At 49.8% G+C, this 25758-nt stretch overlaps 1 protein-coding gene across 3 annotated transcripts in view; it reads left to right on the forward strand.

The window, feature by feature from the left end:
• Window positions 1-25758, forward strand: part of Sipa1l2 (signal induced proliferation associated 1 like 2) — a 157442-nt gene that overhangs the window by 113261 nt on the left and 18423 nt on the right. For all 3 annotated transcript variants that reach the window (XM_050147015.1, XM_050147013.1, XM_050147014.1), the window contains 8 exons: window positions 3226-3483; window positions 5141-5224; window positions 6744-6844; window positions 7204-7307; window positions 9581-9966; window positions 13233-13457; window positions 18929-19082; window positions 22213-22432. In XM_050147015.1, the coding sequence (XP_050002972.1) occupies window positions 3226-3483; window positions 5141-5224; window positions 6744-6844; window positions 7204-7307; window positions 9581-9966; window positions 13233-13457; window positions 18929-19082; window positions 22213-22432 (1532 nt within the window). The remainder of the gene's footprint in view (window positions 1-3225; window positions 3484-5140; window positions 5225-6743; window positions 6845-7203; window positions 7308-9580; window positions 9967-13232; window positions 13458-18928; window positions 19083-22212; window positions 22433-25758) is intronic.

The following is a 25758-nucleotide window of genomic DNA, read 5'->3' on the forward strand; positions in this document are numbered from 1 at the left end:
ACACACACACACACACACACACAAAGGGTTTTTTTTTTTTTTAAGAATCTTTTTCTATTTTTCAAATGGGAGGCCCTAGACCTAACCTTCAAAGGTGACATTCTGTCAATGGCATTTTAGGGAAAAGGCATCCATCAAAGGCTGCTTTCTAAGAGAAGTAATGACTCACCAGAATCCTGCATGGCTTGTCACACATTGCTAGCAAATTTAGTAAACATGTCCAATAAAAATGGAAATGAAACTCGAAACCGTACATCTGGCTCTTTGTGTTTTGTTGACATGAGTCCACATTTCCATGTGATGCAGGACAGCAGAGATTTCCATGGGTCATCTCCAGTCAAAATGATTGCTCGCAGAGTTCTATAAATTAAGGCTCCTGCCTCATGCTTCTGTCTCCTGCTGCCTGATTGCCCAAGTACAGGAAGCAGGAAAGATAGGAAATGAGGAACAGAAAGAAAATTCCATTTTAATGGCCTGGTATTCTGTGTGTGTGTGTGTGTGTGTGTGTGTGTGTGTGTGTGTGTGAGAGAGAGAGAGAGAGAGAGAGAGAGAGAGAGAGAGAGAGAGTTGAATCTATTTCTATAGATAGGTATTGTGTCTACTCTTGTCTTACTAACCCTCTGATGAATTTTTATACAAAACGTAGAAACAGTTCAGGACTTGAGGCTGTAGTGGCCACCTGGCCATCTGGCACATGCTCAGAGTCCTGGCATGTTCTTCCAGTGTAACGATCACACCCTTTCTCTAAAGTAAGAGCATGAAGTTTCAGAACCTTTTGGGGAATTGCCTGTTTTCATTCTCTCCTTCTCCTTGTCCTCTGTTTGTTCAGCGGTTCATCCATCCATTCACTCCTTCATTTGTTTAGTTGCCCGTTCGCGCAGTTGTTTGCTGGTTCATTCATTCATAACTCTCAACAAATTGGTGCCAGAAATTGCTGATCCCTTGTGTTGTTAACAGGACAGCCTCCTCTTCACCCTGAAGGGCCTCCGGTCTGTCCAGCCTTTCTTACACAGTTCTTCGTGTGCACATTTGGGCTATTTAAAACAGAGTTCTGCTAAGCAAAGCAACAACTTTTACTTGATAACAAAAATAGCGCAGCAGTTGTGTAAGACAGCAGAGTCGGGGCCCAGGGTTAGCAGGGAGCAGTGGGAGCATCTCAGGGTGGGTAAGTTGGTCAACAAGCAACGTTTGTGCAGGGCGAAACTATCCCAGACGTCCGCTGTGCTGAGTTCAGAGATCAGTATTGTTTGTCAAATGAACGCATGAACAAACAGGACTGTCCCATTTTGTGATTTCCTGTTGGACCGCTGGCTGTGTAGAAGAAGGGGCAGTCCTGGGGGTGTCGAATCTCCATACAAAAGCACTCATAGACTAAAGTCCTTTGGTAAAAAATTGTAATGTTTCCTCAGATTTTACTCAGAGTAAAGCAGCACAATCCAGTGTAAATCTGAACTGAAGTATTTGACTGTCAAACAGAAAATCCAGAGTCGTATAAACTAAGTTAAGAAGCAGACTTAGCTTTGGGGAAGGAGATGGAGTTAGAAAGCGAGGCATGAAGTGTCCTGGTGCTCAGAGTCTCTGCTGCTGAGGACAACATGGGGTGTCTTCTGAAGTATCCCCCCACCCCACCCCCATGCTGTTCCTCCCAGGGCAACCATTAGGACTCAGTTTCCCAAGGCCATTCTTTTTGGCGGTCCTCTCTAGGCCCAAATGATTTCCAGCCGGGATTTTAATCAGAAGCCTTCCTTGAATTACTATCCTTTGTACCTACCAGCAGGACCATAGAGAGCCAAGCCCTGGCCAGCGTTCCCCCCCCCCCCCCCCCCCCCCAGGTTTTCACAAGCCTTTGACCCAGGGTCGGATTCCCCAAGGATGTCTGTGTAGAAGGCTCTTTCTCCATTCATTGTACTTCATGCCCTGGGGGCTTCCAGTCCGGGTCTTTTAGTTCTGCTGTTTTTCTGTTTGTATTTCTTACTAATTTCTGACCTTTCCTTTTTGGTGAGAGATGGGTATTTTGGAATCACCCTGAATTTTCTCACATCTCTCCCTCCTAAGTTCTTTGGGAGAGTGCCTCAGTTTACCATTCCACTGTCTGGCCAGATTTTTTTTTTTAACTTTAAAACCTAATTATCATGTTTGTCAGTATCAGAGGCTCCTACTTGCTCTCTGAGCCTTGGCTGGTCAGGGAACTTCTCCAGGGACTGGCATCTGTCCTCTTCCTGGTGAAAATGGCCCTCATTCAGCCTGTGGGGAGAGGCTGGATTTGGGTAAGGGGCAGTAAGGCTGAGTCTCTGATCCCCTCTCTTCACTGCCATCCTTTCCAGTCCCTGTGTTTCTGCAGAACATCGAAGATCCCCATGCTTGCTTTCTGGCTGCCCTCTGCCCCCTGGACCTCAGGGCCTGGGGATGAACTTTGCATGGACCCTGCTTTCTAAGCAGCCCTGCATCTTCAGCCTCCACATTCACACTTGTGGGTCGGCCACACCAGCAGCTCTTGGCTGAGTCCCTGGGCTGCGCAGGGCCAGGGCATGGTGGTTCTCCCTCTGCACGTCCTGGCTGGTGCTCAGCTCCTGCTGTTCTTCGGCAGTGCTTTACTCCAGCATTGGAGTGTGTTCAGAGCAGCTCCTTCAAAGGCTGCATTGGGATTTTACGCCGACTATCTAGAGAGGGGCAGTACCTCCACATACTGACTGCTGGACTAGCATGGCCAACAGAGTGATTCGCCCTGATGCCTGGGCCCTGGTGAACAGTGTCTTGTGTTTGTGTCTAGCTCTGTGGACAACATTTGTAGCCCCTGGGTCTAGTCATGACCCTGCTGTGTCATCCTGAGCAGGTGTGCAGCATCTCTGGACTTTGATGTCTAGTGACAGTAGGCAGCACTTGGAGGAGTACAGAGGGCTTTCAAAACACCTAACAACAATAGCCCACAGCATCCAAAGGGCTGTCATAGTCCCACTGTGCCGCACTTCCTACCCCAGCCAGCCTAGTGGTATGTTGGCAGAGAGAAGAAAGCCACAATGAACCTTTTAGAGTCTCAGTCTGTGACTGTTATCCAAACGGCAGCTGAACAGTTTTGAGCATCTAGAGATACTGTCATGGGTAGGGTAGGTGTTAGGTGACTCCCAGTTAAGTAGGCTTGCAGGAAGAACCTGCTCAGCCATGTGCAGGCCTTGCCTGGGGTCCCCCAGGAAGCTTCTTTCTCACCATCTCTTCTCAACTCAACAGGGGCTGTTCAGAGCTCTGCCGGATCCCCATGGTGGAGTACAAGCTGGACAGCGAGGGCACACCCTGCGAATACAAGACACCTTTCAGGAGGAACACCACGTGGCACCGTGTACCCACCCCAGCCCTACAGCCAGTTTCCAGAGCCTCGCCTGTGCCAGGCACACCTGACCGTCTACAGTGTCAGCCACTGCTCCAACAGGCCCAGGCCGCCATCCCCCGGAGCACATCCTTCGATAGGAAGCTGCCTGATGGCACCAGGTAACACCCACAGCCTTCCTGAGTCCTACGGTGGCTTATTGTGAGCTTTGGGCCAGCAGGGCAGCCAGGTATCCTCAGACACAGCGGCACTCAAGAGAGTTCAGCCTTTTCCTGATGCAGCATCAGGTGCCCTCCGCCCACCTGGGCCCCTGGCTGTCACCTTCTCCAGGTTTGTGCCCTCCGTCCACCCGGTCCGCAGGCTGTCACCTTCTCCAGGTCTTTGCCCTCTGTGGTGGCAGGCCCTCCAGATATCCTGGAGCTATTAGCAGTGCACTTCTAGGAACCCCTGAGCATGTTTGAATAAGCAAACACAACATGAACAGGGACTTCCCACTGCAGGGCTGCGGGCCTTCAGGTGTGCACTTCTCTCTCACCGCCGGCCAAGTGAGCGGAATCCAAACGAGTCTAATGATAGGGTCTCTTGGGTTGCTGAGACTAGCTTTAACTCACCCTGTAGCCTGCTCAGGCCCTAGATCTGCCATCTTTCCGCTTCAGCCTCTTGAGCAACTAAAGTTACCAGCCTGCTAACAGGCTGGCTCAATAGTAGCCTTTTAAATGCACCTTTTAAAGTTAAATTCAGCAGCATGAGAAGCTGATGAGAATTGTGTTTGAGAGCAAAACAGTGAATTCCATCTGTAATGCTTATCTGTCAACTTCCATGTGACCTAGAGATGTGTGTCTTTACCCTGGACAGCTGACTCCTGCTGGGCTCTGGCCTGTACACTGGTCGCCACACGCTGGTAGCACACACTGGTAGCCAGGGTCTTGCTTACCTGATACACTGTCCCCTGGGCCTCTCTGATAACGAGAAGGATGCAGTCACTGGCATGCCCTTCCAAGGACTGGCCAGATCAGTGTCAGTGAGAGGCTTAGAACCAGACATGGCACACCGTTAACTTACAGATATATTTACCAGAATTAACAAAATGTGTAGCCCTTCCTGCCTCCTCTAATTTGTTCTCCCAGGAAGTGAGGAAGTGTCAGAGTCTTTTAACATTAATTAAATCATCTGGGCTGCAAGCCTTGTTACTTGAAAATCACAGGCTGTGGCCCACCCCCATGCTCTGAAGGCACAGGGGCTGCCATGCAAGGCCCACGGCTGGTATCACCTGAGCAGGTGTCACAGAACGTCCCTTAATTAAGTAGGGTTTCAAGAATTACAGAGGAAACCAGAATGACCCAGTTCCAGAGGGAGTCCTGGCTAGCATTAACCCTATCAAATGAGTTTTCACAAATATTTGGAAAAAAGAGTTGTAAAATTACATTTGGTAGCTATGTGAAAATCAGTGGTTTTGCTGAATTCCAGCTTTGTTCTCTGCTGACCCAGAAGTGGCTGGCATTAAGCTCCTTGTAACAGGTGTGGATGCTGCTCTCCTGACTGTATCCTCCAGCCGCGTCCCTGGTTTTGTCCTCTGGAGCTGTCGCTGTGCCTTCATCTTTACACAGCCCTTCCTGTGATGGGTTGCTGGTCATAAATCTTGGGGCATCCCAACTCTGAGGTTACCAATCTGTGATTGGTTCCGTTTCGCATTGTAATGTGATTGGCTCTTTGTCATGAGCAAAGCAAATTTGTTTGTAACCAGCTCAGGTCAGACAGGTGGGTTTGACTGGGACTGGCGATGTCCTAACCCGGCTGCTATTCTTTCTCCCCTTGCAGAAGCTCTCCCAGCAACCAGTCATCATCCAGCGACCCAGGACCTGGTGGGAGTGGACCCTGGAGACCACAAGTGGGCTATGATGGGTATGGCTCCTTCCGGCTTTTCTGTCTCCAGAAAGGGAGCCAGTACCTCTGCCTGGGACTCATTCAAAAGCATTCCCTGTGTGGGGGTTGAGGGAAGGCTACTCTTACAGGAAGGACCTGCAAGAGTATCAGGCACTGTAGTAAGCTCTAGGTCCAGGCTAGGAGATGCCGTTTCTTTTGCTTGAATCAGTCTTGCACTGTAGCCCAAGTGGTTTGTAACATTGTGGCAGTCCACCTATGTCAGCCTCTCGGGCTGGGATGACAGGTGTGTGCCTCCACGTGTCCAGCTAGGAGACTCCATTTCTGTGGACATGGTATTAACTGGTCTCTCTAAAACCCTGCTGTCTTTGTGACATGGAAGTGACTTCTGAACACGAGGGAAGACCTGAGGGCTTTGTGGGTAGGAACCCTCAGGAGTCGCCCTTACTTAAGTTGCTAGCAGGAGACAGCTCCTCGGAGCCAGGGAAATGAGGTTATAATTGAGGCATCTTCACTTCCGGCTGGAGATCCATAGTAGAGGCCACCATGGCAGCAGCCCTTGTAGTTTGTATCATATCCCAGGAGTCCGCAGTGAGGTCACAACTGGTGGCCCTGTGTGCACATGCACACACGCGCACACACACACTGACTTTACGTGGAACTCTTGAGGTTACCACACTAAACAGTCATGCCCTAGCTGTCCTTTGTTCCAGTTCATCTGTGGTGGTCAGCAGCTGGGCCCACAGTCGCCCATCCATGGAGGCCTCGGACCGGTGCAGATGAAAGACCCCTGTCCATAGCAGAGCCTGCTGCAGGCAGTCATGCTACTGTCTTCAGATGCAGAGCAGAACTTGAGTCCAGGCATTGCATTCTACTGTCCAGTTTGGGCTTAGAAGTGGACACTGTTTCCCGCGTGACATGCTCGTCACCTTAGACGATAGAGCTCTTCACAGCTAAATGGCAAATACATTTTCTAAATGAAGCTATGTGTTCAACAAGTGTGTTTGGTTTGTTTTTGTAGAAATGAAAAACACTTGTGTGGTTTAAGATCGACAGTGTGGATTCTCTCCATACAAATCATATTGCAATGCAAACAATTCTCCTCAGTTCCTTTACTTCTAAGATTTGTCTTCCTTTTGCAGGTTTCCATAAGCAAAGGCCATCTGGGTGGAGTCTGTCCCTAGATTTTCCTTCCTGGAAAAGCGGTTTCAGCTCCGTCAGTGCCGTGTGCATTAGTCAGAAGACAGACAGCCCTGTGCCCCACCAGAGCTGGGCTGCGGCCCGCCGTGGCGGTGCTGCCTAGTTAAACCCTAGCGCAACAGCATCTTCTGCTCTGGAGGGATCAGCCAGGATGCTGCATTTCCACCAGTCAGGGAACTGTTTCCAAGAAGGGCTTCAGGCCTAGAGCCAATAGGGATTGGTAGCCATGGCCTCTTTAGGAACCAACAGCCATCTCGTGCCTGTCCCCTGTAGAAGCCAGCCACCCCGTCTTCTGCGGCTGGTGGTGTCAGGAAAGAACAGCTGGACTCTTTCTTTGCAGGTGCCCATCCCCTCTGTTGCTCGAGCACCAGGGTCCGGGCTCTGTGGAGTGCGAAGGAGCCAGGGAGCATGAGGACATCATAGACGGAGGCAGGCTTCCAGGTAACACAGAACCCCTGGGGAATGGCCGCCGAGGTCCCCACTGCCCCCACTCAGTCACTCCTCAGCCATATTCGATCAGCATCTCTGGAGCTAGGCAGAGGGCTTGGCTGATTCTCCCAGCACAGGAGGCAGTGCTGTGGGTGGCTGTGGTTGTAGTGTGACTCCAGATAGCTATGGTTATGAAGCCTTTAGAAACAGATCCCTTTGTGGTGGTGGTTTCCTGGCTCCTGTTTGTCCATTGGTGACCTGGGAAGTTGTCGTTATTCTACTTGATTGTTCCAAGCTATCTGTTAGCACCCCGTTTTTCTTCCTCTTACTCACATTGGAGATTGGGGGTTCAACTCTTTTTTCTGTCACAGAAACCAAATGGCATGGCCCACCTTCCAAAGTCCTGAGCTCCTATAAGGAAAGAGCCCTGCAGAAAGACGGAAGCTGCAAAGATTCCCCCAATAAGCTATCTCATGTAAGTTGTTTGCATATGGCCAGTCACACTGTTAGCCAGGACTGATGTCTGTCAGCACGTAGTGGGTGGTACAGCATGCTTGTCCACAGTGCTCAAGAGCATAGGATGCAGCTCACTACACAGTAGGACTGCAGACGGTGGTATCATGCTTGACAGTGTGAGGTGCAGCCCTGCACACGGTGTGGCAGCGTGTGTGTGTGTGTGTGTGTGTGTGTGTGTGTGTGTGTGTTACTCAAGAACATGGATTATATACCTCACACAGTAGAGTAACACACTTGCCAGCAGCACATGGGAGCCTGAGTCATGCCCCAGCGGCACACAGTTGACCAGCGTGTGCCCACATGTGATGCTCAATACTCTGGGGAATGTCCCAGTGCACAGCAAGGCAGGCAGCACACCTGTGGCAGTGGTTGAGACTATAAAGATCTTCCAGCACACAGTAGGTGCACACCCGTGGCAGTGGTTGAGAATATAAAGAACTTCCAGCGCACAGTAGGTGCACACCCGTGGCAGTGATTGAGCACGTCTCATCTACCAAACAGGATACTTAATATGAGAGGATAACAGGATAGAGGAAACGAGAATATCTTCGCTTCCCCAGCTTGTGAAGGAACTCACAGAAAGGATGTACAGCAGATTACTGGAAAAGCCAACATGTGCATCCACCCTCCGAGCCAGGGGATAGTGTTGCGCTCCTGTCCCCAGGTGTAGTTAGTTAACCATTTACCCGCTTAATGGAGTAGTGCAGTCATAGAAACGGAGACCGCTTAATGGAGTAGTGCAGTCATAGAAACGGAGACGGGTCCTTCTGCTGATGTCGCTGAGGTGCCTGGTGACTGTGGCTGCCTGCTGACTGTACTCGGTGTCTGCTGACGTCACTGAGGTGCCCGGTGACCGTGGCTGCCTGCTGACTGTACTTGGTGGCCCCAGTCCACCCACTGCACGTTCCTCGCTCTGCCATGGACTTCCGTAGCCTCCACAAGGCAAATCCCACAGGAGACTGACTTGGAAACAGCTTTCTGTGAGACCCAGTGCAGAGGAGCGGCCTTTCTACCTTTTGACAATGTGCAGGTGAAAGGAATGTGCAGACTTCTGGGTAGCGCTCTCCCCTCCCTTTGTCAGCAGTGAGCGGTATAGTCCCCTTAACCCCTGCATTGAGTCACTTCCCAATCTGCTCACACCCACCCTGCAGTTCCTGCAGTGCTTCTGTCAGAGGGGACAGGGTCAAACCTGAGGGCTCAGTAGGATGGAGGGAAAAGAGAGATGGCCAGACTCTGTGGAAATGCCCAGGTAGGGTCCATTGTCCTGGCTCCAAAGCCCTGCCCCTGCTGGTTCTCAGGCCGTGACAGCAGCTGGTCTGAACACAGTGGACAGAGGAGATCTCTCCTGTTGTGTTTGCCGCTGGTCTTTCGGGGACTGGAAGCATTGGGTGTTTTTCAAACAGGTGTGTTCTGGAACCTCCCTCCTTGGGACATCATTTGGCTTTAGCCCCCCAAAGCCCACTTGCTTGTTTGCAGGGCACATCACAGCTTCAGAGCGCTTCTCTGAGCAGGAGCCATGTGGCACTGTAAGCTCAGAAAGTTTCCAAGGACTAACCAGATGTTTTACCATCATGACTCAAACCCGAATCTCCTTCCCCAAACTTGAGCTGGCATTGGAACTTTTAAGAGGAAATGCCGTATTGACTGTAAATTGGCTGTAAATGTGATCTCCTTTTCTACCTAGTTTTTACATCCTTCCCAGTCTATATAATCCTTCTCAGTGGCGTGCGACCTATTTTCGTGTGTTACACACCGTGATTGACCAAAGAAAGGATGCTGAGCTCATGACAGTGATGGGGGAGGGGTCGGGAGGCAGGGCCTGTGCAGGAGGCCAGGCCTAGAAAAGTGGCCTAGTGGGCAGAGTGTCTGCAGTGTGAGCGTGAGAACCTGAGTTTGGTCCCTAGCACCTGTTTCCAACCAGGTGTGGTGATGCACCCTGGCAGTGCCAGCACTGGAGAGGCAGGCACAGGCAGATCCCCGGGCTTCTCAGCCAGCTGAGTCTGCAGGTTACAAGTGAAAGCCAGAGACTGGCATCCTGAGAAACAGGAGGAGGCTGACCACTGTTACCTTCACACACACACACACACACATACTCTAAAATGTCAAGGCTATTGTGGAGAAAAGCCATGTTTCTGTTGGCAGTACCAGGAGCACTCAGTCCCAGCAATAGTCTAGTGTTTTGGGAGGGCATGGGGTCACCCAAAGGCCATCTTCTGTCCACCTCTTCTCCAGATCGGGGATAAGAGCTGCTCCAGCCACTCCAGCAGCAACACTCTCTCCAGTAACACGTCCAGCAACAGCGATGACAAGCATTTCGGGTCAGGGGACCTAATGGACCCCGAGCTGCTGGGATTGACCTACATCAAAGGCGCTTCCACTGACAGTGGCATCGACACCACTCCATGCATGCCGGCCACCATCCTTGGCCCCGTGCACCTGACGGGTAGCAGGTCTCTGATCCACAGCCGGGCCGAACAGTGGGCTGATGCTGCTGATGTCTCGGGAGCTGACGATGAACCTGCCAAAATGTATACCCTGCATGGCTATGCCTCCGCCATCTCCACCAGTGCTGCAGAGGGCAGCATGGGTGACCTCAGTGAGATCTCGTCTCATTCCAGGTGAGCCATCATGGGCCACACTGCACCTGCTCCTGCCTGGAGCTGTATAGGTGGGGCCTGAGGCTGGCTACTGCTGGCTACTCAACTGTCTGACCTCACAGGGATGTTTTGCCTCCAAAGCTCTGTAGTGGAGATGTGCGTGTTTAGTCTGTCCCTGTGATTTTACTCTCCCTTTCAATGTGAGGGATTGCCCCTTCTCTCTCCTGGCTCAGCCTGTGACACTGATGTCTTCTGATAAAGAGCTGTAAGCTGGGTGATCTTCAGTGTCTACCAGCCATGTCCACCCTGCAGGTCACCTGCATCCCAGGTTAACTCTGAATACAGCACAGCTCTTTTATAGAGGACAGCATGGTCTTACCGCATCTGTCAAAAGACAGTTGGGGACCCTTGGAAGAGGGAAGGCACAGTAGTAGACACCTCATCAAGCCTCATCTGGGACCCCCCCACCCCGTAAGCTGTGAACACCATCAGATCATCCATGCCCCTGAAGCCTGATGGCCGGCCAGACTTGAGGTTTCTGGTGTGACCACTTATGTCCAGCCGGAATTTGGGATTTGGCTCTGTGTGTGGTTGTGTGCGTAGTATAGTGCCCTCAGAGGCCAGGAAAGGGGGTTGGATCCTCTTGAGCTGGAGATAGACTGTTGATAAACCATCCAGTGTGAGCTCTGGGAACCAAACTCAGATCTTCTGGAAGTGCAGTGAATATGCTTAAATGCTGAGCCATCTTCCCAGCCCCCAATTGGGATTTGTTGTTGTTGTTGTTTTGTTTTTGTTTTTCGAGACAGGGTTTCTCTGTAGCTTTGGAGCCTGTCCTGGCACTAGCTCTTGTAGACCAGGCTGGCCTCAAACTCACAGAGATCCGCCTGCCTCTGCCTCCCGAGTGCTGGAATTAAAGGCGTGCGCCACCATCGCCCGGCTCCAATTGGGATTTTTAAATGAAGAGTTAGCACCCAGTCAGCTATAGGTACAGGCCTATAATCCCTGATGGTGGGGGCCTATAATCCCTGATGGTGGGGGCCTATAATCCCTGATGGTGAAGGCCTATAACCCCTGATGGTGAGGGCCTATAACCCCTGGTGGTGAGGGCCTATAATCCCTGATGGTGGGGGCCTATAACCCCTGGTGGTGGGGGCCTATAATCCCTGATGGTGAGGGCCTATAACCCCTGATGGTGAGGGCCTATAATCCCTGATGGTGGGGGCCTATAACCCCTGGTGGTGAGGGCCTATAATCCCTGATGGTGGGGGCCTATAATCCCTGGTGGTGGAGGCCTATAAGCACAGCACAAGTTAGTCAAAGCTAGCCTGGGACATATATATAGTCAGTTAAAGGTGATCTTGAACATTTTAGTGAGATCCTGTCTCAAAATTAATTGATTTGTTTATGAGATAGCTCTAGGCGCTAGTGAATTCAACCAACCCGTCAGTGTTGGGGTGAGGGGGAAACTAAATATCAGGGAATTGTGTTCTTTTTTTTTTTTTTTTTTTTTGGGAATTGTGTTCTAAGGATAGATGGATGATACATGCCTGTGTGTAGATTTGTATTCCTACTTGACAGACATCTATATTTTAGTTTAAAAACTGATAATTTCACATTTCTGCCTTCTCTTCAAAGATTCTGAGAAGAAACGTGTGTGACTGTGTCTGTGGGTGGGATTTAATCAGTGAGTGTGGCTTCCACTGATATTTGCACTGGACTCTGGGCCACTCCCTGGCTTCTCAGAGCTCCCAGCCACAGAGCAGGGCTGGACAAACCGTAATGGGACAGTCTTCTAGGACCCAGGATTAATAGGCACATCTCCAGGAAGTGGTGCCTGCAAGCCCCTAGATAGGCCTCCTGAGCAGTGGTCACCAGAGTTTTCCCTAGAACTTTCCCCTGCCCTCCCTTGGACATTACTAAAGGACAGTGGCGGCCATGAATGCTGTGTATACAACCAGTGGGGTAACTACACTGTCCTTGGTTCATTTAACTTGTTATGTCATTTTGCCTCGTGTAACTGAAATGTCTTGAACTGTTGAGGTTCTGCTTGGCCAAGTGACATTGCCCGACACTAGAATCCCCATCTTTAGCCCCCATGTGACGCCTTCACACCGTGAGTATTTTCCTCACTGATTGCCACCCACGGGCCTTGCTCCTTGATGTTCCTGGGCGAGAAGGCTCTTCCTAGTGTATTCAGAAGCAGGCCTCCCTGAGAAGCCCCTGTCCCAGCTAGCTTCTCACTCATTCATGGCAAAGGCAGCATAAGGAAAGGTGTTCATTTTGGCTCATGGCTTGGGGGATGCGGTCCATCCTGGTGGGGAAGGCATTGTGACAAGAGAGCAGGGCAGCTGTCGCATGGCTTCTGCAGTCAGGATGCGGATAAATGCTGGTTCTCAGCTCGCTCCTTTGTATTGAGTCCAGGACCCAGTCTGTGGGATGGTGCTGCCACATTCAGAGTGGGTCCTTGTCATGCCTTCAGACACAACAGTCACCCCAGGATCCCAGATCTAGTCAACAAGACAGGGTAAAGGGAACAGAGGGTAAGGAGATTGTGGACCAAAGCAGACAGCTTTTCTTTATTTTTTATTTTTATTTTATATTTTTACCAATTTTGTTTAGTGAAGTAAGTTCAGTGCTGGGTAACATTGTATTCAGGGATCGGGTGAGCTCGACTTCCGAGATGATTTCCACCATCTTCTCAGGGTCGGATAAAAGGCGACCATCCTGTAAAAGCTTTGCTGGGGTCTTGCTGCCCTGTAGCATCTTTTTGAAGCTCAGGACACTGGTAAGAAACCTGGTGTCAGGAGTCAGGATGCTCTTGGGGACTCATGGAGTTGTATGGCAGTAATGGGGTTTCCTGGGGCACTGCCTTCAGTGCGCACTCCTTTCATAGAGAAGAGGTACTCGAGGGGACTCTCAAATTCCTCATCTATAATTTGATAGGTTAGCGGATTAAAGAATCCATGAGGAGTTGGGCTGAAGCCCCTTAGCCACCTTGGGTTTTCTACCTGCAGTGAGACTGAGGCCTGGGTAGCTGAGGTAGAATTTCAGGCGCCGAGTGGCCCTGCCACCTGCCTGCCTGGTGCTGCAGCTTAGTTCCCTCCAGCTGTGTGTCTCATTGATCTTGCCACAAGAGAGCCCACATGTGACCGTGGGAGCCGCTGTACAGGGGGCTTCCACCCAGCAAGCTGTGGCGAGAGGTCACCCTGCCCTCCCAGCCCAGTGGCCAGCTCTGACCACATCACTGCTGTGTGTGACGGTGTTACCGCCTTTGTCTTTCTCCACAGTGGCTCTCACCATTCAGGAAGCCCCTCTGCCCACTGTTCCAAAAGCACTGGGTCTCTGGACAGCTCCAAGGTCTACATCGTTTCTCACAGTGGTGGTCAGCAGGTGCCCGGGGCCATGGCGAAGCCTTACCATAGACAAGGGGCAGCGAACAAATATGTCATTGGCTGGAAAAAGTCAGAAGGCAGCCCACCTCCTGAAGAACCCGAAGTGACTGATTGCCCTAGGTAAGTGGCTTACTGTTACGTGGGCAGCCATGTTCACTTTCTCCTTTCCTCCCATAGGAAGTGCTTTTTCTAGAAACGGGCAGCCAAGAAATGTTTGTTTCAAACTCATTGTGTGTGTGTGTGTGTGTGTGTGTGTGCGCGCGCACGCGCGCACACACGCACGTCCTTGTTAAGGTTACTGTTGCTGATAAAACACCATGACCAAAAGCAAATTGGGGACGAAAGGGTTTATTTGGCTTACACTTCCGTGCTGCAGTCTGTCACTGAAGGAAGTTGGAACAGGAACTCAAGCAGCTGATATAGAGGCCATGGAAGAGCACTGCTTACTGGCTCTCATGGCTTCCTCAGCCTGCTTTCGTATAGAACCCAGTACCACCAGCCCAAGGTTGGCACCATCCACAGTGGACTGGGCCCTCCCTGTCTCTGTCACTAATTAAGAAAATGGCCTGCAGGCTTGCCTATATCCTGATCTTGTGGAGACATTTTCTCAGTCGAGGCTCCCTCTTCTCAGATGACTGTAGCTTGTGTCAGGTTGACACAAGGCTAGCCAGCACAAGCGTGTGCAAGTTTGTACAGCAAGGCAGACCCCAGAGGACAGCATCTGGGATGTTCTTCAGGCTCTGTCTACCTTCTTTGAAATAGGGTGTTGTAGAAAATTATTTTAAGGTGTTACTTTTGTTTATGCTGCATTTGTTTAACTCTGTGAAGCTGTGATTCTTTGCCTGTCTAAAGGACCAGATGGTCTAATAAAAGGCTGCATGGCCAATAGTGAGGCAGGAGCAAGGATAGGCGGGGCTGGCAGGCAGAGAGCTTACATAGGAGGAGAAATCTTAGAAAAGAGCAAGAGAGAGGAAGGAGCAGGAGAGGAGGAGAGGAGGACACTGGGGCCAGCGCCAGCCAGCCAGAGAGCAGAGTGAAAGTAAGGGAAGGAAAAAGCCCAGCGGCAAAGGTGACTGGGCTAAGACAAGAAAAGCTGGCTAGAAACAAGCCAAGCTCGCGTCAGCATTGACTCTGTATGATTTATTTGGGAGCTGGGTGGTGGGCCCCTAAAAGAGTAAAGAATTAAAAGAGGTTTTAAAAAAAACCATACAAACGAACAGTAGGGCCTCTCGTTGGCCTGGAGCTTACCAAGTAGGTGGAGGCTGGCCAGCCCTTGAGCCCTAGCGCCCAGCAATCCTCCTGTCTCCACTTCCCCAGCAGTGGGATTCCAAGTTCAGATCACCATGTTCAGCCCCACCCCCCATCCCCCCACGCCCCATGCTGGGGATGGACTTCAAGTCCCTGTGCCTACAAAGCAAGCATTTACCCACTGAGCCTTCTCCGTCTCCCGGCTTCTGTTTTAAGCTCTGTAAGTGTTGGCATCCATGTTTCTCTCTCTAAAGTCTTGGTTTTATTATTACTGTAGTGATGATGATGTGGAGTGGTGCCATAGCATGAGTCTAGAGGTCAGAGGACAGCTCTGTAGAGTTGGTTCTCTCCATCCGCCATAAGGGCTTCTGGGATTGAACTCAGATCGTCTGGCTTGCACATTGAGACGGCAAGCCCTCTGCCTGATGAGCCGTCTCTCCAGCCCTTGACTTTTATAAGTTAAAAAAAAAATGTAAAACTCTGCTGTCTTTGATTCCATATCCAAAAATCTGTCTGCAGTGGAGTCATGGTAACAGCTGGCAGTGGTATAGGCACAGACTCTATGGTATCTCAAGGCCAAGGGCAGCATGAATTCCACAGTCAGAGAACACACAAGCGAAAGCACTTTACCTGATTGTTTTGTAGGACTCTTGAGCTTTGATGGGTAGGTGGGGGGATAGTCTCTGTGTGTGAAAGCAGGAAAAACTGAAGGTTTGGATGATCCAAGAAGCCTAAGAAACTGTGTGTCCTAAGGTCTGAATCATGTGCTCCGCTGTGTGAGTTTGCCATGGTGTAGGCATGGGCTGGTGTGCCGTGAATGCACGGCTTATGGGAGGGTGCAGGGACTCTTAAAGGATGCACTTCAGAATTAATAGATGTTTGTGAACTAGCCCTGGTGACTGGTAAAATGACCCGTAGTAAACCTAGCTATCCCATTTCTAGTTTCTAAGGTGATCCTTGTGTTAGTGCTGAAATTGTTCCTGGAATCTTGGAATATAGAGAATCATGTCAATTTCTTGCAAAATGTTTAAGAAGGCCCTTTGTCCTGTGCCTTTCACGTGACTGCTGATCTTAGGGAGACAAATGGGTGTTCTAGCTGCTGGGTACTTCATGAACTGCATCCCAAGCCTTTTGTAATTCCAGAAAGCACTGTTGGAACCCGGTGGGTGGGGCCCAGGCTCTGTGTGTGCTTATGAGTGGGCCACACTGACATCAAGGGAAAGGGGTGATGCGGGAGTGTTGAGGGTAGGGTACAACTCCACACATGCTGGATGGGACCCGGCGTGTCCCTGCTGCAGCCCCTCACCTCAGAAGTCGTCCTGATCCATGGTGTGGGACAAGTAGTATTCTCCCATTGGTATGCTCAGGCCTGTGTTACAGGGAAGGCCCGTGGAAGTCATTCATTCTGCCCCCACTTCCTAGGACTTGAGCCCAGAGTAGACATGTCAGGCATTGTGTCAGTGTAGGACTCTAGCCCACACGTGTGTTCACACGTCAGTCATAACTGTTGAAGGCGTGTCCAGTAGGTTCTAGGAAAGACATTCATTCAGGACTGCAAGGCTGGCTTTTGAGTCCTGTCAGGGTACCACCTACCAAGTTACTGGAAGAGCCATTCAGGAAGCTACCGGACAGCCATGAGGCTAGCACCTCTGTGAATTCAGCACTGGCAGTACCCCTATGTAAATGGTAAAGGTTGGTTGATAGCACCTGGAACCCCAGGTGCAAACAGGTGTTACCCAGCAAGAGACCCTGTCTCAAATCTAAGATGGGGAGTTGTAGCACGATTAATAAAAACCCAGAGACAGAAATTGGGGTTCAACCTGAAGGTCAGAAAAGCAAAACAGCCAGCCACTGGCTCTTACCGCTACCTCCGTCTAAAATGGCGATCCTGCCTCCAGGAATCTCAGAATGAGATTGTGTGTGAGAGCTTCCTCTTCCTGTCTTATATTCCTCTCTAGAGCTGGGATAAAAGGTGTGCACCACTACTGCCCGGCTTCTTTGGCAAACTGGTATGGCTACTGGGATTAAAGGTGTCTGCCACCACTGCCTACTCTGTATGGCTAACCAGTGTGACTGTCTTACTCTCTGAACTTCAGGCAAGAACTATTTATTAAAATGCAAATGAAATATCACTACCAGGAGCTACAGAAAAAGACATCTCAATTTCAACCTCTGACCTAAACCTTCACACACACAAAAGCATAGACATGCATACATCACCAGAAAGAAAGGTGGGGAAGGACGAAGAAAGATCACCAATTCCTTTAAAATTGTGCAATAGAGCCTTCTGTGATGGTTTGCCCATAGTATCCTGTATTTTAAAATAGCATAAGTGGAGGAACAGTTGTGCCTGGTACCTCTGAGTATCCCTGCTTCCTGCCAGTCAGCCTTTGGAGCCTCTGAGCACGACCAGCTCCACCCAGGACGGGCTCTTCTCTGCACTCTCTGTGTACTCCCTCATGCGTGTATGTCTGTACATTCAGACTAGGGGTCATCCAGGGTCCCTGTTAGTCACAGTGACCAGCACAGAATAAACCTGGGAACATATTTCCAGCACATCACTGAAGACATTTTCCCAGAATTCGTTTAGCAGAGAGTGCTGGTGATTCTTACCCCACGGGAGCTAGAAGCGCCCCTGTAAGCTGCACGATCGTGGTTTGGCTTTGTCCACACTGCGGCTGTTGATGAAACCGAGAGGTTTTTTTTTTGTCTCCCCTAAATCAAACAGGGCCTGATGATCTAGAACACTTCCCAGCCCTGATGTCAAGTACTTCTTGGACATGCCATTCCTAAAAGCCTTGTGTGGCTCTCTCCCTAGAAGACTCATCTACAAACTCCCCAAGGCTTTGGAGTTCTGGTGGCCCCCTTCTCATGCCCTATCTAACACAAGCCTGTCCCTTCTCCAGTCATGTCTGGAAGGTCTGGAGAGCCACTGTCCCAGCTGTCTGCTCACACAGTCAGCATCACCTGGACTTTAAGGTAGAGAGGGATAAGCAGAAAGCCATAGAGAGTTTCCCGTCAGGCCTAGTCACTGTGGACAGGCCCTGGTCTGTTTCCTATTCTCACTCCCCCATGAGCCGTCACTGTGATGAGGTAGCATTTCACTGAAGCAGACACAGGAGTGCTGCAGTGACTTGGGGTCACCCTCTGTAGCCCTCCACTGTGGACAGCCAGTCCCTGAGCCTCGTGTTCACAGTTGTGTAGCACAGATCATCCAGCCTGATTATCCTGGGTCCCCTGGAGTGTCTGGCTGCTCAGATCATGTTTTGACCACAAACCTTGCCAGAGTAACTCCTCAGTCTCTCCGGGAAAGGACCTGGGCACAGTAATTCAACATGGCAGGCTTTTGTAGCTTATACATCCATTTTCATATCCTTGTAATTAAGGGAGACAGTGGCTTTATTTATCCAAGCAGCATTGTGAAGTCACCAGTAATGAAACCTGCTTGGCTCATGCCTCAGCCAATTTCTCTTAAGCCCGAGGCCACCTGGGGCAGCCTTCTCTCTTCCCTGGCAGCCGTGGGGTCCTGCTGCCCAGCCCCAGGGAGCTGCATGTCACTGCAGTGCCTAACGTCTCTGATGATTATGGGAGCTACTTTCCGACACAGTTTAGGAGGGACATGTGGCCTTCTTCTAAAGTTGATAGTGTTTTCATCCCGGGTTTTGGGGATCTGAGTTGTCTGTGAATTATTCAAAAATCTTAACTATTTTTAAGCTCATTTCACAAAAGTGGGGTGGTGTAAGGAAGGCGTACACACAGTGAATTTCCAGAACTGAGAACTGTGGGCTTCCAGAGAGAGAAAGTGTGAGTGTGTGTATGTGTGCATGTGTGTGTGTACACGTACCAATAACCTTGGCCCAATGTGGCTCAGACTCTGTCCACCACTGTGATTGTTTGTTTATTTGTTTGTCAAGGTGATTTCTCTGTAGAACAGTCCTGGCTGTCCCAGAACTTGCTCTGTAGCCCAGGCTGGCCTCAAACTCTTGCAGAGATCCACCTGCCTCTGCCTCCCAAATGCTGGGATTAAAGATATGTGCTACTACCACCCAGCCCCACTGTGATTTTTGAGACAGTGCCTGTCACTGGTCTGGAACTTGCTAATTAGTCTAGACAGACTGCCCAGTGAGCCTCTGGATCTACTTGTCTCTGTTGCCCCAGTGCCAAGCACACTGCCATACCTGCCTTTCCCCCTCTCATCTGGATTCTGGGAGATTGAACTCAGGTCCTCCTGCTGGACTCTCTCTCAGCCTTTACAGATGTTTTCTGGACCTTCATCTGATCACCAAGGGTGTCTTCTAGTAGGCCACAACTCCTCTGAACTATGTTCTGGTTTATTCCATCAGGATATATGGCGAGATGGACATCATGTCTGCAGCCACTCAGCATCCAGCAGTGGTGGGAGACTCTGTTCCAGAAGCTCAACACGTCCTATCCAAAGATGACTTTCTGAAGTTGATGCTTCCCGACAGTCCCTTAGTGGAGGAGGGAAGACGGAAGGTGAGTGATCGTGAGGGCCTTGGAGTCACCAGGAGCACTTACAGTCAGTCTGAAGCAACTGTGGGTTGCTTCCTGTGGTCCCACCAACAGTCCAAGACAGAGTGGCCATTGACACTGCCACAGTTTGGGCCTTTTTTTTTCCCCCAAGACAGTGTTTTTCTGTGTAGCCCTGGCTGTACTGGAACTTGGTCTATAGATCAGGCTGGCCTAGAACTCATAGAGATCTGCCTGCCTCTGCCTCCTGGGTGCAGAGATTAAAGGTGTGCACCACCACTGCCCCAGCTTGGTTTGGGTTTTGCTCTGTGTTTTAGTACTGAGGTTGGAACTCTAGGACCTTGCACATTCTAGGCAGGAGCTGCGGCTCCACTCGGCAAGTCCTTCAGAGGGCAAGCAGACCTGGGGAGGAAGGGTGGGAGCTTTGTAGTCTTGAAGGTGCTCTGCACACCAGGTAGGCTCCCCTAAGGTCTTAGCTCCAGTTGTGACCTGTTTGTTATGTGAGCTTATGCAAGTGTCCTTTGTATGCTGATGTGCTAAAAGAGTATGATGATGACTGTCTTCCAGGTTCAGGGCTCTGCTGGAAGTGACACATAGGAGCCTAGCACAGCGCCTGGACATAACAGGCAATCAGACCTCAGCCAGTGAAGTTCACACTTAACTCACCCAGACCCTCCAGCCTGTACCCTGCCCAGGTCTTCCTGGGAGGCTGCCCGTTCCAGAAGTGAATGGGAGCTAGTCACAGTCCCACTGTGTAACCTTGTGTTCCACCTTACAGAGCTCAGAGAGATAGTACTGTACCATCCTCACACTCAGCGGCACCTTCTCAAGAGAAGAATTCACCGCTTTTTGCTTTGTTCTCCCCAAGTTCTCTCTCTCTGTCTCTCTGTCTCTCTGTCTCTCTGTCTCTGTCTCTCTGTCTCTCTCTCTCTCTCTGTCTCTCTCTGTCTCTGTCTCTCTCTCTCTCTCTCTCTCTCTCTCTCTCTCTCTGTCTCTCTCTCTCTCTATCTCTCTCTCTCTCTCTCTCTCTCTCTCTCTGTCTCTCTCTATCTCTATCTCTCTCTCTCTCTCTCTCTCTCTCTCTCTCTCTGTGTGTGTGTGTCTTGTAAGCCACTTTTTAAAATGATGCAAAATAGGAGCTACCAAGATGTCTTAGCAGCTAAAGGTGCTTGCTGCTGAGCCTGATGATCCAAGTTCTGAACCTCGGGCTCATATGAGAAAGGAAAGAGTGGATGCCCCCAAGTTACCCTCTGACCTCCATCTATGTACCATGACATACATGTGCCCCACACACCATAAATAAATAAATACAACAAAACAATTCTATAAAGTATTGCAAAGTATTAAAAGATCCTAAATAAGTTTAGCCAGTCACTTCTGTTTGCTAGACCCTGAGACTCCGGGGGTGGAATGTGACACGTGCCCTAATATTTGGTACCAGAACAGACCCCTCTCTCACTTGTCATCTAAGCTTCTTTGGTTTAAGTGGGAGAGTGGGCGGTTGCCTGGGACGGCAGTGAGCAGCCAGCTGTGTGCTGGGTTCCGTTTGTGAACAGCACACCGTGAACTGGCTTGTGTTCCCAGAGCAACACCATCGGGCACTACCCCCCTCCTCCCTGTCCGCATCCACTCTCAGCTAAAGAACTCGCGGGGGTATGAAAAGGGAGTCTCACCAGAGGCCTCACGGTGAGCCTTTTTCTTCCAGCTTGTATCAGATCCAATTAGGGGCCTGCGTGTGCTTGGGTTCAAGGGCCCACAGCATGCAGCGTCTTTCCCAGTACACGTGAGCTTTGCAGCTCACACACATGCCAGTTGCTTTTTCGCCGGAGAGGCCAGACAGAGCGAGTAGAACACTGGCAATGGAAAGACTCCTAGGCTTCTTGCCACATCCACCTTTGTATGTATCAGAAATGAGTGTTCTAGAAACGGCATTTACACGAGAGGAAAATGGTTCAGAATGCCAAAGGGGGTGGCGATTCATGAGTCCTTGCTTCTCTTGTTTGGATTTATTTCTCTGTGCCTGAGATTTGACACACAGTGACGTCAGTGCTTTCCTTAGAGTTGGCTGTCCTAGGTTCATTTCTCTTGCAGGTGTTTTGTTTTTCAAAAAAGCAACTGAGAAGAAAAAAAGATTTATTTCATCTTGCAATTTCAGATTACAGTCTATAAATGTGTATAGTCAAGGCAGGAGCTTCAGACAGCTAGCTGATCATATCACATCTACAGACAAGAACAGAGAGAAGGGGTGCATGTGTGCTTGCTTGTGCTCAGCTCAGCTTCTCTACTCTGCTGCATACCATCCAGGAGCCCATGCCGAGGGAATGGTGCCACCCACAGAGGGCTGGGCCATCCCATACACATTCCCACCGGCTAACCCAATGTGGACATTTGAGACACTCTTCCCAGGTGATTCTAGATTTTGTCAGTTGGCAAAGCCGACCCTTGCAATAGCTTTGTTCCATTGGTTGTAATTCAGTTTCCAACAATTATAGCACAGACTTTGTAAGTGGTCATTTTTAAGTGGATGGCTGAATTTACTGAATTTAAACTGCTTTCCTTGAGCCCATTTATATGGCTCAGAAGATGTCCGTGTTCAGAATTAGTTTTGCTATTGAGACTCAGGTGACCATCATGTCAATTGCCTGATATTAAAATGTAGTCATTTCCGATTACCATCCAGCCACAGTGTGTGCTTTTGTGGCTATCAGTTGTCTGGAATGGCGGCTTGTGTATTTCCAGGAGCTCTCGCCTCTCCACAGTTCCATTCAACATTTCAGAATTAGTACAGCCATGCATGTCCAATCTGTCCAGGTATTTCACAGAATGTCAGAGGCGGGAGCACTGACATCTAGGCACATGCTTGGCTTTCCTGGACTAATAGAAGATTCGCAGATGCCGCTCCCGTAGCACAGTCAGACAGTTCAAACTGCATGTTTACCTTGGGTGTTTTCTTTGGTTTTGAGACAGTTTTAGGATGGTAGCCTAGAACTGATTGTACTTGCCATGTAACCCAGGCTGGCCTTGATCTCTCAGCAATGCCCCTGTCAGTGTCCCACTTGCGGGGGGATTATATGTGTGCACACTGCTCCTGACACCTTCTAGATTGCTAATGCCCCCTGCCTTGTTGAACCCCTAGTTTTCCTTCTATGGGAACCTGTCTCCACGGAGGTCACTGTACCGGACACTGTCTGATGAGAGCGTATGCAGCAACCGGAGGGGCTCTTCCTTTGCCAGTTCCCGAAGCTCCATCCTGGACCAGGCCCTGCCCAACGACATTCTCTTCAGCACCACTCCACCCTACCACAGCACGCTGCCCCCGAGGACCCACCCTGCGCCCAGCATGGGGAGCCTACGGAGTAAGTGGAGGCCAGGCCCCCCTGGCTGCCTGGGTGGGCGCATGGGACACCTGGGTACACACACTCTTCAAGTCAGGTATCCCAGTGCTCATGCGGAATTAGATATCAGTTATTCGGCACTGTTTTCTTTGTCTTTTACGTCATTTTTAAATAACAAAACTGCAAGGTGGTTTACGTTAGACGTTATCATCAAGTACTGTTCTTACTCTACCTCCGAAGAAAGTGATGTGTGATGTCTAACTTTTGCGAAAAGCACAGTGGCATGGGGTGAGTTTTCAGGTTGTACCAAGCATTCAGCCCTCCCTTCTCATGGTCCTGGGTCGGGTGTTAGGAGACCCAGCTCTGACTTTATGACCCTCTGCATGTCATCTCTATTTCCCTGTGCCCTGGTCACAAGTCAAACTGATGATTGCCAAATCAAATCTTAAAACTGTAATCTTTATGGATGCTCACCTTACGAGACCTGGATAGAGGAGGGTGGTCCTTGGACTTCCCACAGGGCAGAGAACCCTGATTGCTCTTTGGGCTGACGAGGGAGGGGGACTTGATTGGGGGAGGAGGAGGGAAAGGGGAGGCGGAGGTGGGGAAGAGACAGAAATCTTTAATAAATTAAAAAAAATTAGAAGAAAACATAGTAATAAATAAGAGTATGCTACAAAAAAAAGAAAAAACTAATCTTTAGTGTCGTGTGTGTGTGTGTGTGTGTGAGTGAGTGCGCGTGTGTGCGTGCCTAGGGATGTACATCTGTAGAGGCAGGGTCTCTTACTGAACCCAGACTTTGCCATTTCAGCTCTCCTAGCTGCCCAGCGAGCCCTGGGATCTGCTGTGTCCTTTGCCGGCACTATAGTTACGAGCGTCCATCAGCGTGCATGGCCTTTACCTGGGTGCTGGAGATCCGAACTCAGGCCTCATGTTTGCAGAGCTGCCTCCCTAGTCCCCAATGTGTGTGTTAGGTTTTGATACTTTTTTAATGCTAATTTCTGCGCCCTGCCCCCATTCTTATTGTGCAGAAAAGATAATAGTTTAACTATAAATTAATATTAAGGTTGTTTTTTTAAAATTTCATCATAAAAAGAACCATCTTTAGAACCAGTTTAACTTCTGCATTGTATATAAGCATCCCAAGTTATCTGACAAAAGGCTTCTTAGTAATGTTTAACAAGCTTGGGGAGGACCTCATCTTGGGCAGTGCTTACTGTATCTCTTTAGGAGCATGGTATCTGCCTGGTATAAGTCCCCCGAGTTTCTCAATAGCAGGTCACACATTTATCGTGTTTGCCCATGGTCCTCTAACTGTCATAGCCACACATCCCCCTTTTGAGCCAGGGCCTCGTGTAGCTCAGGATGACCTAGTAAGTGTCTCTCAACGCTTTTGTGCAGCCACAGAAGTTCTGGTTCATGCACTTATTTACTTTTTTCTATTTCCCACACTATAAGTGGTCTGTGTTGCTGGATTTTCCATTCAGCCCTTCTCTTTTTTTTTCCCCATGAGAAATGCAGTTTTCAACTTCAATTTCTTTAAATGAATAATAATTATTAATAATAATAATAAACACCTCACTTCTTAGACACGTTTTAGGTTCCCAGGATGAGCAGAGAATACTGTAGTTCCCATCCCATTTCCCCACCCCACCACAAGCTGCATGGCACCTTGGTTACTGTAGAAGCCACTGACACATCACTGTCAGCCAGGCCCTAGTTCTGGCTTAGTGTCCACTCTGCACATAACCTGTAGCTGGAATATGTAGCCTTTCGTGCTGGCCTCCTTCTTAGCATTAACAGTTGAAGTTCTGTGCTTTTCCCTCTCTGAATGACAGGTGTTCATACTTTCTTTGAATCCTTTCAAGGCAGAATGAGGGAAGAAGCAAGATGTGCCAGGTCCTTGTCCCTTCTTGAGGTGCCCTTGCTATTAGGTGTACTCTCATAAAACATCCTTGTTTGGTAACATGTCTCCTCGAGCCTTCAGCTGCTCAGAACTCTGTTCTGGGATAGACATGCAAACCTGTAATGTGTAATTGGATGTGAATAAGAAGCTTTACAATATTGTGTAGTGACTTATCTTCCCCACACGCCTCTGATTCCCTTCTGGCTGCCCATGATCCAGTTGGAGGATGCTAGTTCCTGGTCCGTGTCTACCTCCAATATCTGTGTGACAGTTTGTATCTGTCCCCTCAGAATCCATTTATCCAGTGCCTTCCTGGTTGTTACACAGACTCCCCCCCCCCCAAAGGGACACAGCCCTCTGAGAATGTGGCAGCATTCTGAATTGCTGCAGCATGAACCCTCATCCCCAGAAGCAGGTCTCCAGTGGTGAACACCAAGGACCACATGCCTGGGAGAACTTTTTAGATTCTCAGAAAAACATAAACACTGTGCACATGAAGACTTGGGATGTCCATGTCATGTCTTCTAGCGTGGGTAGGTCTTTTTGTCAGACTGATCCAACCTTTTGACATCAGGACACAGCATTGTCATCTATAAAGCTCACACTCAAGAGCCATCTAGTTGATGCTGTCGGGGTGGCCCCTTAGCATTTATGATAATGCCAGTGACGCCAGGCAGGGTCAGGATGGTGGAATGATATTAGGGATCATGAGTTTGGTGCCTAGGCCTAAAGATTAGCATGTTGGGTGGGCAACAGCGCCTAGACACGAGCCACCCCTAAAATCTAGGTCCTCATGCAGTCAAGCAGAGAAATTGCATGACTCTGTCCAGGTGAAGCTGAACATTGTCCACCTGTACCCAGAAGTGCATTCAGGCCAACACACCCCTTCTGTTCTTCACCTCCTCGGCCCAGGAAGTACTCCTGTTACAGTCTTGCATTCCCTCTTCTCTGCGTGCATCATCTTATCTGACCTGAGTGTTACATAGCACAGCCTTCTTGGCTCTGTGAGGAGCCAGATGCTATTCTGGGAGTCAGACACATGCTGCCATAGGCTCTGCCGCTGTGCCCAGGAACCGGCAGCCAGGAGCTAGTCAGTACTGTCACCTAGCTGGTCACTTTCTGAATCTTCTGAGGTGCCCCCAAGGCTTTGAAGAGTTGGATTTGAAAGGATGGCTTTGGGTAGCCATGGCAAAGAAGTCTTTTCTAGAAATCATCAAACCTGGAGAACAGAGCACATACTGAGTGTAATATCACAGGCCTCCTTCTTCCCACCATAGCCAAACCCACCAGATCATGGGCAGTGCTCTGGTTCCACTGTCCTCCAACATGGTGACTGTGCTTGCTGGCTTCCCGGCGTAGAGCCCAGTGATGTGTCTGTGTCAGTTAAAGACGGAACAGGTTTGCGTCTTTGGATGTAAAGAATTTGAAAGGGGCTTCTCTT

The sequence above is a fragment of the Alexandromys fortis genome, unplaced genomic scaffold, assembly GCF_014885135.2.
Source record: "Alexandromys fortis isolate MF-2015 unplaced genomic scaffold, M_Fortis_MF-2015_v1.1 scaffold_12, whole genome shotgun sequence".
Lineage (NCBI taxonomy): Eukaryota > Metazoa > Chordata > Mammalia > Rodentia > Cricetidae > Alexandromys > Alexandromys fortis.